This window comes from Ammospiza nelsoni, chromosome 5 (genome assembly GCF_027579445.1).
Source record: "Ammospiza nelsoni isolate bAmmNel1 chromosome 5, bAmmNel1.pri, whole genome shotgun sequence".
Lineage (NCBI taxonomy): Eukaryota > Metazoa > Chordata > Aves > Passeriformes > Passerellidae > Ammospiza > Ammospiza nelsoni.
The window spans coordinates 50,342,249-50,357,202 of NC_080637.1; the positions used below are offsets into that span (position 1 = coordinate 50,342,249).

General features: G+C 39.6%; 1 protein-coding gene across 1 annotated transcript; it reads left to right on the top strand.

Annotated features, from left to right (window-relative positions):
• Nucleotides 1-292: 292 nt before the first annotated feature.
• Nucleotides 293-13,238, top strand: DMC1 (DNA meiotic recombinase 1). Its single transcript, XM_059472572.1, has 14 exons — nt 293-525; nt 2,768-2,855; nt 3,475-3,519; nt 5,722-5,868; nt 6,171-6,253; nt 6,859-6,911; nt 7,785-7,826; nt 9,024-9,096; nt 9,732-9,823; nt 10,331-10,404; nt 10,495-10,609; nt 11,394-11,454; nt 11,987-12,103; nt 12,546-13,238. Exons 1-14 carry the CDS (start codon nt 293-295, stop codon nt 12,613-12,615), a joined length of 1,293 nt encoding a protein of 430 aa, XP_059328555.1. The 3' UTR covers nt 12,616-13,238.
• Nucleotides 13,239-14,954: the final 1,716 nt, after the last annotated feature.

Consider the following 14,954-nt stretch of genomic DNA (forward strand, 5'->3'; position numbering starts at 1 on the left):
AAGTGTTCATATCCTAAAAAGCACCTTTTCCATCCTTTTAAAATGGCAGATTAAGTCATGTATATGACTCAGACTCATTTTCTTGTCCTGTGACTCCAGGCAAGTCACTTCTCTTCCAGCTCCCTGACAGGTTTTGGCCATCCAATCCAAAACCGCCGTGTGTGCCCTTGCTGAGGAAGATGCGTGAGCGGCACCCTGGAAAAACAAAAGGCAGAGCTGCGTTGAGCTAAATGCCTTCCAAACCAACGCGGTGTTAACTAATGCTGCCTTTCCCAGCTGTGGAGCGAGGGCAATGCAATATTCCGGACAGACAGCGATTACAGTAGCCGATAAACCACGGGTGATGGACTCACTGAAGACGGAAACTGAGGCGTCTTTCAGCGCGGGGCGGGTGAGGGAAGGGCCCGCGCCCCCCTCATGGCGCCCCAGGGCCCCGCCCCGCGCCGCCGGCGGGAAAGCGGCCGGGCCGTGCCCTCAGGAGGAGCGAGGCGGGCGGCCGTGGCGGGCTCGGCGCCTCCGCCCCGGGTACTGCCCCCACTTTCTCCCCGGGAGCTGCCCGGGCATGAGCTGGGGATTTAATTACTGTTCTAATTTTGCTGGGGAATTACGGTGCTTTGCGGGGGGAGGGAGATTCAGGAGTCCCTCGCCCTTTGGGAACAGAAATGTACATCTCATGAGAAGGCAGCTGGCAAAGAAAAGCCGAATAAATCTGTGTGTTGTTGGCGATTAATCGGTTATTTTCCTCTGAGGCAACAGATGTGAGGTCGCGCCGTGAGGTTCCTTGAGGGAGGTCGGATCGGCCCCGGCCCAGGGAGCCGAGCTGTGCCGCCACTTTCTGCCAGCCCAAGGCCAGGGAGAATTGCGGGGTCCCTGTCACGCCAGCAGGCTGGAAGGACACTGCGGTATCCTGGTCTTGCTCACCTGCCCTCGGGTACTTGAGGTGGCACAAGGTTGTTGGTGGTTTTTCATGGATTTGCTCTGTTGTCTCAGACTTTCACCCTTTTATCTGCTTCACTGCAGGCAGTGGTGACTGGAATCCTTCAGGTGTGCCAACACACACCAGCAGCAGGACAACACTAAGCAGGAGGATTTTTTTCATACCTAAAGCTTTTAATAGGGTGAGGTATAATTTCTCCATTTTCCCTAATAGCCTGCAGGAAGGCGCAGGTCTGGGTCTGCCTGCGTCTGCTGTGCAATGCCAAATGCCTAAGGATGGGGAGTAGAACAATCCCATAACCTGCTCAGTGGTGGCTGAAGGGCAGAATTATGTGCATTTTGTGAGGATGTTTCTAATGAAGAAGGAGATTGCAATATAGTTTTAATGCCTCTTGCACTACTTGTTTTTCTTCCTTTGGTATTTGAAGCTAGGGAATTTTTCAAATCTCCCAAAGTATCTTTTAATTAGTGTTTTGCTGTAATTATGCGAGGGCATGATTTGTCACTCCATAATTGTCAGAGTTCTGAAACAGAAATTAAATATACCATGACACTATCAGAAACAACTGATTTTATAAGAATGTTTCCATTAAATGCTAACAGAATAAGATAATTCTGAAATTCTGATATCCTGTTCCTTTCTTACCCAGCCTCTATGTACACAAGATTCTTGCAAGCAAATTAGTATCCATTTACAAGCTGAAAAAAAGGCCTTTTGCAGATATTTAGCCTAAACTATCCCCACCTCTGTTAGACATAGCCCATCTTATGGTTTGTGGATTTTGTTAACAAATGAGCAAATAAATATATGCACACATTTTGATGTGGTGGTCTACAAAACTTTTGATCATCCAGAGCTAGAACACCAAGTGTAAGCTCACAATTTAAACAGAAGCAATTTAACCCGTTTACAAAGCCACAAAAATGATAGAGTAGTTTGGTTATAAGACCATGTTTCTAAGAAACTACTTTGTATTCACTATTCTTGGGTTCATAAAATTTAAGGAGGTCACACTTTGCTCATTTAACCATGGCGTCACTAAGTGCCTATTCCAGTTCTAGGCCTTGCTTATAGCAAGTCACATAGAGAGGGTAGTAAAGCTGTGCTGGAGTGCAGACATGGCAAGTTAACCATGAAAACACATGAAATGAGCTCTCTGTATATAGGTTTTCACAATAAAAGTTCCAGGTTTTTATTACCCTTCTTTTGTTCTCTCCATGCAAACATACTCCTTACAGCCATTACCTGCACGTGTTCAGCATTTATTGGTCATTTTGAACCTCAGCAAGAACTTCAAAACAAATACAGCTTTAAAAATCTGCTCTCAAGATACATCACTAAGAAGTTGTAGCCTTCTCAGCACTGTTTTGTGTATTTTCTGTCACATAAAGATGGAGAGGCTGAGCTGTTGCATTGCCTTTCCATTGCCTGTTCTGTCTGCAACTATGCTGACTTTTGTTATAAAAACACAGACTGCCTTTAGCATTCTTACCAGAATAAATTCCACTAGTGCTAATTCATTTTAAATGTTCCCACCTCCAAAACTCATCTCTGACCCAAGATTCTCACAAGGGAATGAGATCTCTTTTCCTAATACCTATGCAGCCCTTTCCAGCCAAACTGGTTTGTCTGAATGTAAAGCCTTAGATTTTCTCCTTTTGGCCTGGTAGGTCAGATAATGAAGAGTTGGAAGCAGAATCCAAATTTAAATCCATATATGATGTCATACTGACATGTTGCTGTAGTTCAAGGACTTCTTAAAAGTCTTTTTACAGACATTTACTCATTTATTGCCTCCTCATGACTCTCTTTGTTTGCATTTCCCACTAGTGATCAATACTTTATTGCATGCTCTTTCATGATGAAGGCCATGGAGGATCAAGTAGTCCAAGAAGAACCAGGATACCAGGATGATGAGGTAAATTTGTTATTGATTGAAAACTATATGCAGCAGATGTTCAAAGGTATTTTGAGAGTCTTAAGAAACCCATGAAGGGACAGGAGGTCCCCAAAAAACATCTGGGAGTTCAATGCATTTAAAATTTTGTTCCAGTCTACTACCAAGAAAATATCATTCCCCATGTCCCTGTACAGCCTGGCTCTTCAAGTAATCTTCATTAACCTTTCAAAAGCTGTGCACGGTTTTTAATGGGATTATCATTATTTCATCATATTTTACACTTCTATATTAAATCCAAGGGGACTATAAGTTAATTTTCTGCTTCTGAAGAATGATCATCAGCACGAAAAGTGTGAGAAATTATGGTAGAAAAGCTGCAATTATGATGGTGCTAACACAAGTTTTATTAGCACAGCAGAGGATTAATCGCCTGTGAAGATACACTTTATGGAGAAGATGATAGCAAACATGTAGGCCTTTTTGGCTCACTATGGCTTTGCTTATTTCAGTTGTCCAACAAGTTATGTATTATTTGTGAAAAGTCAATAAATGTTTACAAATCTGAGACAGTCATGTATTGAGAGAGATGTAATAACAAGAAAAAGCAACATCTATTTTTTTCTGCTATTTTGTTTAGGAGTCCTTTTTTCAGGATATTGACCTGCTGCAGAAGCATGGAATTGTAAGTATTAGCAATCACTTGATCACACAGAATTGTCCCTCAAAAGCTACTGTACGATTGTTTCCAAAATTGTATACACATTGATGCAAATAACTGAAATTCCTCCTTGCAGTAAGTTCTAACTCAGTCAGTGGAGACAAATTTTGCCTTTGGTGATAAGACAGATTTTTAGAAAATCTCATTCACATCAGATTCCTAAATAAAGTGTCAAGATACTCAAAGTATTTAGCACCTAGCACTCTTGAAAAACCAACTGCTTGCTAATTTATTTGAAAACTGTGTGATAGATTATTTCCTGTTCCTGCCAATCTTTGTAATTACTCCTGCATTTTTGGTGCCTGTGAAATTACACTGTGACAATTGTTACTCTACTATTCTCAGCATGCTAGCACAGAGGGTAGAGTAGGAGTGTGGAAAATAGTAGCTAGAGAAATAAGTGGTTAGTTTTCTTCATCAAATGTGAATTTCTATCATTGCTACCATCATCACATAAACATCACCTGTTTATTTTAATTGCAATTATTATATGTTTATCTAGGAGACTGGCTCATGGATTGGAGTCCTGTTATAATCAGAGTTATAGAAGCAGAATAAAAAGTTGGATTTGTGTGCAGTAATGTGAGATTTAATAAAAGTGACTACAGACAGATAAAGATGGGAAGGACATATCACAGTGACTCATCATTAGTCAGCACTGCAGTTACTGTGCTGACCATGTCAGCAGAGCAATTGTTGGCAATTTTTTTTATTAGCAGTTCACTGGCAGTTTTAAAGATAGTTCTGAAGAAGGATCACATGGTTGGGAGCTCCAACTATGGGTCAACATAGGAAAAAGAAACAAATTATTGCTTAAAAAATGTAGCAAGTTGATCAAAGAGTGTGACCTGAGCTGGAAGGGAGCTGTACTACCCTATCAGTATGAAACAAGGCATGCCATTCACTGAAGGATACAAATGGATGAAAGTTGGAAAACTAAGAATAACGACTTAGGCTGTTCTGCTGGGGTTGTAAAGGTTTTCTGCTCCTTTCCATCAATTTTTTTTCTTTCTTGCAAGTTGTTATTCCCACACCTCAGAGGAAGTTTTTGGTCTCAGCTGTGCCACCTAAAAGCTTAGTGCAAACATAGGATGACTGCTATATGTTAAATTCATTTACCTGGAGAAGCAATTTTTGTGGGTTTAGAATTTTTTTTCAAGGAGTAGAGAGAAAAATATTTACTGGATATGCCAGTGTGCCCAGAAAGAGAATCAGAATGAGAACAACTGAGAGTGTGATTTGGTGATCCAAAGGTAGGATTTAAGGTGCTGTTACCCCTCAGCCTCTGCTGAGTGTCACACATGTATCACAGGATGAGAAATAAGCTTTGAAATAAACATGACTAATTTCTCACACAACCCCCCCTCCCTTCTTATGCTCAATGTACCCACACACTCTAAATAAATAGATTATATGTCCAGTTCATAGGTTTTTTTCAAAGAATAATCTTGAACAGAAACGGCAAATTGATGTATTATCCCACACCTTCCACATAGTATGTTTTCTTGTGAGTAATCTGTTCTCGCTTTTACATTTCCAGTGATGTCAGAGTCATAAAATGAGGTGAAGGAAGGTAAAATATGTCAGTAGGGTGCTGTCTGAAGTTGTGCTGTTCCCAATTTATGAAAAAGGAGTAACTCAGTCCAGCCCAAAGTTTCCCTCAGATCTGCAGGACACGTGTTTTAAACTGGACATGCTGAAACAGCACAGCAGTTAGACTTTCCAGTGATCCTTGTGAATCAGCTCCCAACCCTCCACCACCAGATTATCTGGTTTACAAATTATCTGTGCTGAGGAACCAGGGACAGACTGTATTATAGGGTGTCCAAGGTCCACACTATCTGAAATAATTCTCTACTGTTTCTTTACTATCAGCATTGATCTAGAAAAACTGACACTGAAAGGGGAGGAGTAAATACCCAGACATCTTTCTCTCAAAACCACCAGAAGCTGCTCTCTGCACCATGATCCCTCACACCAATGTTACTCAAAATTTAGTTTTGTTGGTGTCACAAACTACACAATGAAGAGTTTACTGTAAATCTGTTTCTTTCCTGGCAAAAACACAGGCATATGAACATAAACTTAAAATATTTTGCTAAGGTTTATTTCACCTTCTAGTTGTTAACTGTCCTGAGTACTCACAGAAGGGAAATCTCTTTGCAGAATGTAGCAGATATTAAAAAGCTGAAAGCAGTTGGGATTTGCACAATCAAAGGAATCCAGATGACCACAAGAAGGGCACTGTGCAACGTGAAGGGGCTCTCAGAGGCCAAAGTGGACAAGATTAAAGAAGCTGCAAACAAGCTTGTTGTAAGCCAGTCACTTTCCTGAGAGTTTGAACTTATGCTGGCCTCTCCAAAATGCTGTCCAAGATTTCTCTTAGCAGATTTCCCACTGCATCATCAAAATAATTTTGAAAATTATTCTGCCTGTTACTCTAAGGCATAATACTTTATACTCCACAACAACCAGACGAATGCTGTGGTGTTTTTTATACCCAACCCACGGGCATGAGGCTAGGGGGAGAAGAAGATATTTGGGTGGGATATTGCACTTTTAACTTCAGGTTAAAGCTAAAATAAACCTCTCATGTTCTCTTTGGTCTTCCCTAGGAACCAGGCTTCCTCACTGCCTTTGAGTACAGTGAAAAACGGAAGATGGTATTTCATATTTCCACTGGCAGCCAAGAATTTGAGTAAGCTTATCTTTTATATTCTTCCTTCATCCAAATGTTCCCAATAATCATCTTAATTGTCTCTAATGAGATTCAGAAATATAAGGGAATAAACACTCAGCTAGGACACATAGATTCCCCTTGCATTTGGAGTTAGTGCTGCCTTAAAGAAGTCTACATCAGTAAGCACCAAAACCAACTCCTTTTATGAGAGGAAACTGCACTTTGTACAGTCACTGTAAACAAATATTTGGCATCTAGAAATCTTGACTGTATAATTTTTTTTTGCCTATCAAAATAATCTGCAGGTTTGAGGTCAAAATTGCAAGTCTTCAAGTCCTCCCTTGAGATATTTTCATGGAATGTTATTTTCAAATATTATTTTCAATATTATTTTCTCTTCTTTCTTTCCAGTAATAGTTTGTATAGATCTTTCCTTGCACACAAAAAGGGAGGTGAAGACAGAGTTAATTTTTTATGAATCAATGATCATTTAGTACCCTGCACTTAATGCATCAAGTGAGGGGCTTTGGGGCAGAAATTACTTTCCTTAAAGTAGTAAAAATGTCTCTGTTTTATTTTCCTCTTGTAATTTTTTTTTGATCATAACCTCTCCCTTTCTGTAGTAAGCTTCTGGGTGGTGGAATTGAAAGCATGGCAATCACTGAGGCCTTTGGAGGTGAGAGAACCACATTAAATGAATATTACCAAACAAAGAATTGCAACTTAATTTGGATTTTAATTCAACTTGGATTACTTCTATCAAATTTACCCCATTGTAGTTATAAAGATGAGTATCTGCATGTGTGCAAGAAGAAATAATCCACTTTATGTTTTCCCATTTTTCCCCTTCATTTGCTTGCAGTCTAAGTTTGAGCTGAGTAATCATTACTGGGCATGCTGATCCAGCACAACATAGCATGACTAAGACTATTACTAACATGCCAGAGTTCTCCCTGATAAAGTGTAACAAAATTGCCACAAAAGGTATTTTAGTTATGCACACTTAAGGTACACTGCACTTTATATAGATTTTGAAATTACAATTAAGCTACTGTTACAGTACACCTAATTAGTTGGTGCTTGACACTTCAGCAACAAGAGTTCATAAAACAAAGTACTCTTCCCTTTAGAAGACATAAACTGGGGGCTCATGTGTTTTGTAGAATGAGATTAACAAACTTGTAAGCTTCTCCTTGATCATTTTACTGGAAATGAAACCGGGCTAGGTTAATGGAATCAACCATTTCTTTCCCACCCCGCCCCCCCATTATCACTTTTCCACAGGTGCCATATGGTTTTAACTTCCACACACAAGAGAATGACTTCAGCAGTCAAGCACGATCAAATTAAAGCATTTCAGATTTTGCTGTTCATGTAACACATTTCTCCTGCGCAGAATATGATTTAGAAATTGAGGTTAAACGATTTTAACAGGTAGAGATTGAGGTGAATTTTGTAAGTAAGAGTTTCTAACTGCAGTAATTCCTGAATCTGGCAAACTTGGAAAAAGAAACCCTGACTCTTTTTTTCCCTTCTCTTTATTTAACAGAGTTCCGGACAGGCAAAACCCAGCTATCTCACACTCTTTGTGGTAGGTATAACACCTTAAAATAGAATGATGTTTCTTCTCAGTGAATCCATTGTTTACCACTGTATCAGAATTAAACACATAGAGAAAAGTCAGAATCTTTTATTTTTACAAATACAGTTAAACAGACCTTGGTGACTCTTACCTCCATAAACTGTGTTTGAGTAGAGAATTCATACAAATTGTTACTTTTTAATACTGCCCACATCCATGAAGGTTTTGCCACAAGGAGAGGAAGTTAATAGGCTGTCTTAGATAAACCAATGAAACACACCATCTGGAAAAGCAGAGCACAAATGTGTGTCACATGTAGATGGGCATTGCTCAGAAAAGGGCAGAGGCAAATTTTTTTCCTCAGCAATTCTTTGACTGTCCTGGTTTCAAGAGGTTTTGCTGAATATGACATTCTGAAAGGGCACTGGAAGGGTACTACTGGCTGTCAGTGACTGGATAAACAGACTTTGGCAGCCACCATATTTGGGCAGTGCCAAAAACAGCAGGACGCTGATTTCCCAGAGATATCTCTCAATGTGTAAACAGAAGTAAACAGTAACTTATATAACTGTTAATGCTGCTGGAATTACCAGACACTGGGTAGGCAATTTCTATTAAATTAACCCCCTATATTCTAAAGTGAAATATGGCATGTTCTGGAAAAACAAGGCCTCTTCTGGTTAGTACAGTGTAATGGTCAGCAGAGTCATACCCTTTTGCATGAATGATTACAACTGGATTGAGTATTTTAGCTTATGCACTCCAAAGAGACTAAATCCACAATCAGCAACTATTTGCCTATCAGGAAAAATTTATATCCAAAGAATTTTTGCTCATAGGAGCTACAGCTGGAAAAAGTGCCTACTAAGTCAATAGAATTAATTTGGGCAGAGGATTAAGAGGAGACTTTGTGTGTAAGAACTCAATAATAATATCCCTAAAATACACAGATTTAGTGATGGTACTGAGTAAAACAGTTTTGACACCATTAATTAAATCTCATCCGATCTGCATTCAAGAAAAGTGGGTTGAGCTTATTCTCAAGATGGCAGTAAGACAAGATACTCCTGATTTTCACATTGATTAAAACTGACAGTTCTTTGTGATATGGATAAACAGTTGTATTTTATTTTAAAAATAATGATAGATGGAGTAAGAAAATATTTTTCCTGTTTTTTCATTTTAATCTTGTATGCTTCTCTGTAGTGACAGCTCAGCTCCCAGGACCAAATGGCTACACAGGTGGAAAGATTATCTTCATTGATACTGAAAACACTTTGTATCTTTTTGACTGTTAAAAGCTACAGGTGTGATGAACTGGAAAGTTAATGCATTTTAATTAGTCATAAGGAAGCTTCATACATGTAAAACATAAGGGGCACAGAAATCGTGGAGAGGACAGAGTGTAGTGGCCCACAAGGAAGTGTTTTTCTTTTGTCATTTGATGTAATCCAACCTGAAAAAAATTAGTTAGGAATTGGATTTTATTTTAACTGGGGTTTTTTTTGTTTGTTTGTTTTTGGGGGTTTTGTGCTTTTGCGATCTAGTAGGCCTCCTACAGGTTATAGCAGCTTTTCTCTTCAAGATAAATTTATCTAAGTACTAAACACTATTTTTAACACTTCACATTTGCAGTAGACTGTGTATAAACAGGTTTTGCTAAATTCCTAGAGCACAGATATCCATATGTCAACCCCCTCACCTCAAACCCTAAACACAAAACAATTACCATCGTGAGCCCTAAACTATCTTTAGGGTACGTGGGACAGCCTGAAGACAAAAAGTCAGTCTTCTCTAGGACTAAAATAAATATTCTTCTTTTTTTTCCCCCCATAGTCCTATTTTGGAATGGAGTTTATTATTTTCAGAGCATGGTTTGCACTAGGAGAAACCCTTAACTCTGACTCATGCCAGCCGACCGGATCGCCTGCGTGACATTGCGGATCGCTTCAATGTGGACCACGAGGCAGTGCTTGACAACGTGCTCTATGCACGTGCATATACCAGTAAGACCATTTCTGCAATTGGCATGATAGCTAGGCTTTTCTCCTCTCAGTTTTTTCTCTCTCTCTTTCCATTTTAATAGTTCTCAGTTTATTAACACTTCTCAGTTTACTAACAGCTCAACACACTCTCTCTGTCACAAGACACCGCTTTAAAACTTCAAGAAATTTTGAAATAAGACTTCTTCAAGAATGCAATATAAACATAAATGATTAAAATGTTCTGTGTGTCATTTAATTCAAATTAAATTAAAATGTATATATTAATTTTCAGTTCTTAACAAAAAGTTGTCTTCATGCAGAGTGAAGATTTTCACAAAGAAGTTTTGTGAGATGGGTGAGAAAAAACTGGAACCTGCTAAGTAGATTGTTACTGGGCACTGGATTTAAAACTGCTGGCAATGAACAAATAACCAGTGCAGACATTTAAAGTGGAATTTGAAGTTCAGGCTTTTGTTCTTTCCGAGTTCTTTCTGGTCCTAATTTCTCTTGGTAACTGCTTCCCACTAGGTGAGCATCAGATGGAATTGCTTGACTATGTAGCAGCCAAGTTCCATGAGGAAGCTGGTATCTTCAAGTTATTGGTACAAGACTTCTGTATGCTTACTGTTCTCAGAATAAGTGTTCCTGTTTTCTTTCACTATATTTACTTACCCAGCATGATTACAATGCAGATCATTGACTCCATAATGGCACTTTTCCGTGTGGATTTCAGTGGTCGCGGAGAGTTGGCTGAACGACAACAGAAACTGGCTCAGATGTTGTCAAGGCTCCAAAAAATATCAGAAGGTATGGGAAACATGGCAAGATTTGGAAAACATGGGCTGGAGTCACTACCAGTAGCTGTTGGTAGCACAACCACGTAGTAGTCCAGGTGTATTATCAATCAGGCTCTAGCCCAGGGATCTTTCCTCACTTTACACCTCTGTCAGTTACCAAAAAGAGCAAACTGATAATATATTATTTCAAGATGACAGATTGAGAAAACTTATGGACTTTCCAACATGTAGAGTTTTTCTAGAAATACTGTCAGGTCCTAAATGAGATGATAAGTTGTAGAACTGGACAAATACTCAGTAATTGTTTTCCCCAAATTTCAACAAAAGAAAGACAGAGAAAGGAGGATGAAGGCATAGAGAATTAAAAAGCCATGCCTCTAGCCACTTTCTCAGTACTTTGCAATGCTTTGAGGGATGATGACAGGATGAATGGAGTTCTTTCTCTTTGGAATGTCTCAGAAATGTTGATGAGGAATGAATAAATGCTTTTTTCCTGAAGTGGAAAAAAAAAAAAAAAAAGGCAAAAACAGAGAATAGATGGGAACTGAGAAAGACTTGTTCACCAGAATTGTGAAAAGGACTCATTTTTGGTGTACAACAGCTGAAGCCATGCAAGAGCAAAGCTAGGCTGTGTCCTGATTAACTGCAGCCATCAGTCATAAAGAATATTTTCTTCTCATTCATTTGAAATTTGAAATGCTTCAGCAGAAACCTTGCTTTTACCATGGACAAGAGAATATTTTGGAACTCTAATTGGAAGAAGTCTACCTTCTTTGCAATGTCTTCTCTTGCAGAATATAATGTGGCTGTGTTTGTGACCAACCAGATGACTGCTGACCCAGGAGCAACTATGACGTAAGATACTTCTTCTCTCTCTTTTAAAAAAATTCCTGTACTTTGTATTATGCATTTAACAGAAATGAGAACTGAGATTGTGAGGTGCAAGAGGCACTGAAATGAAAGATCAGATTGGTCACTGTTCCCTGTGGTATTAGGAATTCCTACATAAATTACCTCTGGAAGTTTCTCTCAGTTTTTGGAATTAGCTTTTTTATGTTTATCTGCTGCCTGCTGTGGTGGTATGATTTTACCGTGACTTAAACAAAGAAAATGAGCTATAAAAATATTGAAAAGGCACAACATTTTCCTCTGGAGCAGCTTATATGTGATATTTAAGGTGTGTATTTCTTGAGCCTCTTGAATTTAATGGCAGGAAAATGATGCCAGCATTGAACATTTGAGACAAGTGTGCAAAAGTCGGGTTTCTAATGTATTTCCCTATTGATTATTCGTTACTGAGTTGAATAGGGCTCAGTCTGACAGTTAATCACAGTATTAACCTCTGGAATTTGCACAGTGAATCACCACAATTTTCTTGCTAATTCAGCTTTCAGGCAGACCCAAAAAAGCCCATCGGGGGCCACATCCTTGCTCATGCTTCAACTACCAGGATCAGTCTGAGGAAAGGGAGAGGGGAGCTGCGTATTGCAAAGATCTACGACAGGTAAACAGGAGGGAAGGTGACAAATTTCAAGGTATTGAAACTTTCTGGATGGCACACTGGGAGAAAATCTGAAAGGACAAACTAATTAACAGATTAAACGACTAATAAAGTTGTCTTGCACATTGCATACATTAAATAACATCATCTTTCATCATAAATCCTACTAGATGCTCAGCTCTTAATGAAAACCATCAAATACTTTGGTAGAACTGGTGGTCCTTTGGCAGGAAAATTCTGGACATGTTAAATTCCTAAGTTTTCCTGACACAATAATTTCACATTTTCTGATCCTGATGATATCAATCACGTTCTACAGTTTGCACATAGGTATAAAGGCACTGAGGTATTCCAGGTTGCTCACGCCCACAACATTTTGGAGACTGTTTCACAACTGCATTTTACATGGAGAAACCCACAAGTTTCTTGTTTCTTTTTCTCCCAGCCCTGAGATGCCTGAAAATGAAGCCACATTTGCAATAACTGCTGGAGGGATTGGGGATGCCAAAGAATAGGTAAAAAAATGATGTAAATGTACGGCTAAAAACCAGCTGGGCAGTTGGGATGAAGATTTGTGAAAGGTCGAGAACTACCTGGCTGCATTTGTAGCTTTTGGGAGATATTTAAGATATTTTGGGAGAAAATAGGATGGACTTTGTACAGTTCAGTTTTACTGAACTAAAATTTTGGTCATTTAGGATTTTTGTTTTTCAATAGAACTTTTAGCACACAAAGATTTAAGCCATTAGATTGTGAATTGTTCTTAGAATCCTTTTCCTATCTTTTGTGAAAATCAAACCTGTCCTTTCACATGGGAGTGAATATACTCTTTTTTAATTTATTTCAAAGAGAGTGTCTAAGTGGTAGAATTTAACAGTGTGAAATGCAACAGAACTGGAATAAACTCAGTTATAAAATTGATATATATAGATGGAAAAGGCAGTGGGAGGAACAACAGCTCAAGAACTTGACGGATTTTCATGTACTGTAGAGGAACAAGTAGTTTTAAGAATATGTTTTTAAACATTTTTATCTTGACTAGATAATGTTCATGTTTTTATTTAGCATTTTCTACTTCTTGGACAGAATGTTTGAAACCTGTTCTTAATAAAGTTAAAAATAAAGACTGTGAATTAGAACAGAAGCCTGACTATGTTTGGGTGCTTCGAATAAAACTCCCCTCTCAAAAATCTCATTGATCTTTCATGAGAAAAATAATCTGGGTGCAACCCAATACCTTAAAACCTTTTTTCTAGTTCTCTAAAGAAACAAACTTGATATAATTGATTTGTCATTCTTCTAGTATAAGTAAGACTATTAAATATTACTTTAAGTAATATTAAATATTGTTACTATAAAAAAAATCCTGAGGCTAGATAGGAGGGGCTGGCACCAGCACTTATACCAAGGAAAAGGCACTTAGGATTCAGCTTGCTGAGGGAGCAGCCAGCACAGGCACAGCTCTGAACTAGCAGGAGGTCTAGGTCACAGGGGGCAAAAGAAGAAGCTGGGAATAAAGACAGAAACAGGGCATTGGGGCCAAAATAACAGTTCCTTTTACAATATCTCCAATGCTCATTGAATTGCTTGTTTTAAATAAATTAAACAATACATGCACACACATGGATATAATGGAGAAGTCTTACTTTGTCCTCTGGTAATTACAATGAGTCTAATTTTGGGATCTGGTCGAAGAACTCGTCTTCACTGGAAAAAGAATTTTTTTGTTTAGGTTACCAAATGCATGTAAGATAACATCAAATAAAAAGGCAGCAATGACCAGAAATTCATGGAAGAGAAGCTTGACATTTTAGCCAGGCTTTTCCTTGTGACAGACCTAGAGGGCTTGCCTTCTTTAAGTGGTTTCTTAACAGACAATTGATATTTTTCCTGAAGTAAAGCACTATTTTTCACAGTGGAGAAAAGACTAGAGAGCTGAAGGCTGGGAAGCCGGTTCATCTGAGAGAGCCAGGAATGGATCAGCCACTGTCATTTAATGCACTGTCCAGTCCTTTGCACGTGCCAGGCTTTCCCACACTGGGCATTTGTATCCAGTGGCCAAGTACCCAGTGTCAGTGAGAGTGTGCAGTGTCACTTGACTCCCTGCCACCCACTTGAAAGACCCAGGTTTCTTACAGAAACATTCTTCCATTTTATTTTAAGCACTCGGATTGCTTTTTGCTTTCTCACACATGTGATACATACATACATATATATATATATATATGGGTGTGTGTGTGTGTGTGTGTATATATAGCATGTGAAGCTAAAATGGTAATTTGCATGTTGTTCTAGGCTGGTATTTTTATCCAAGGGCCAGAAACTAAAGGAGACCCGCTTTCCCTTCTGCCAGTATAACCAGTGTTTGATAACCTCACAGCCCAGAAATTACTGCTGATAGCGATAACACGGTGTGGGCCAGGGCTGTGTTCTGTGTTTGGCTGGTCTAACCCCACCATCCACGGGACACGGCTCTTTGTGCCAGGACACACTGACCTGGCGACAGCACATACACGGCACGAAAGGATTTATGATCTGTGCCACGTAATCCCCTCGTGGATGATTCTGATTCTGCCTTTCAGCGAGGAGTCTCTGGCTCGTGGGGAATTCTCTCCCGGCCTGCTGGCGCTCAGGGGACAGCAAACATCATGGCCGCTATCACTCTGCTCCTGCCCCCGCTAATCTGACAGGGAATAACCTCGGCCCGCTGGAGCCGCCACAGAGGTCCAAAGGGCCGCTCCTGCCCCGTGGCCCAGCGTCCCGTTATTGTTCCGCCATTGTCCCATCACCGTGTCCTCAGCCGCGCCGCCACCTTGGCGGAGCCCGTAGGCGAGCAGGCGACGGGCCGTATTCT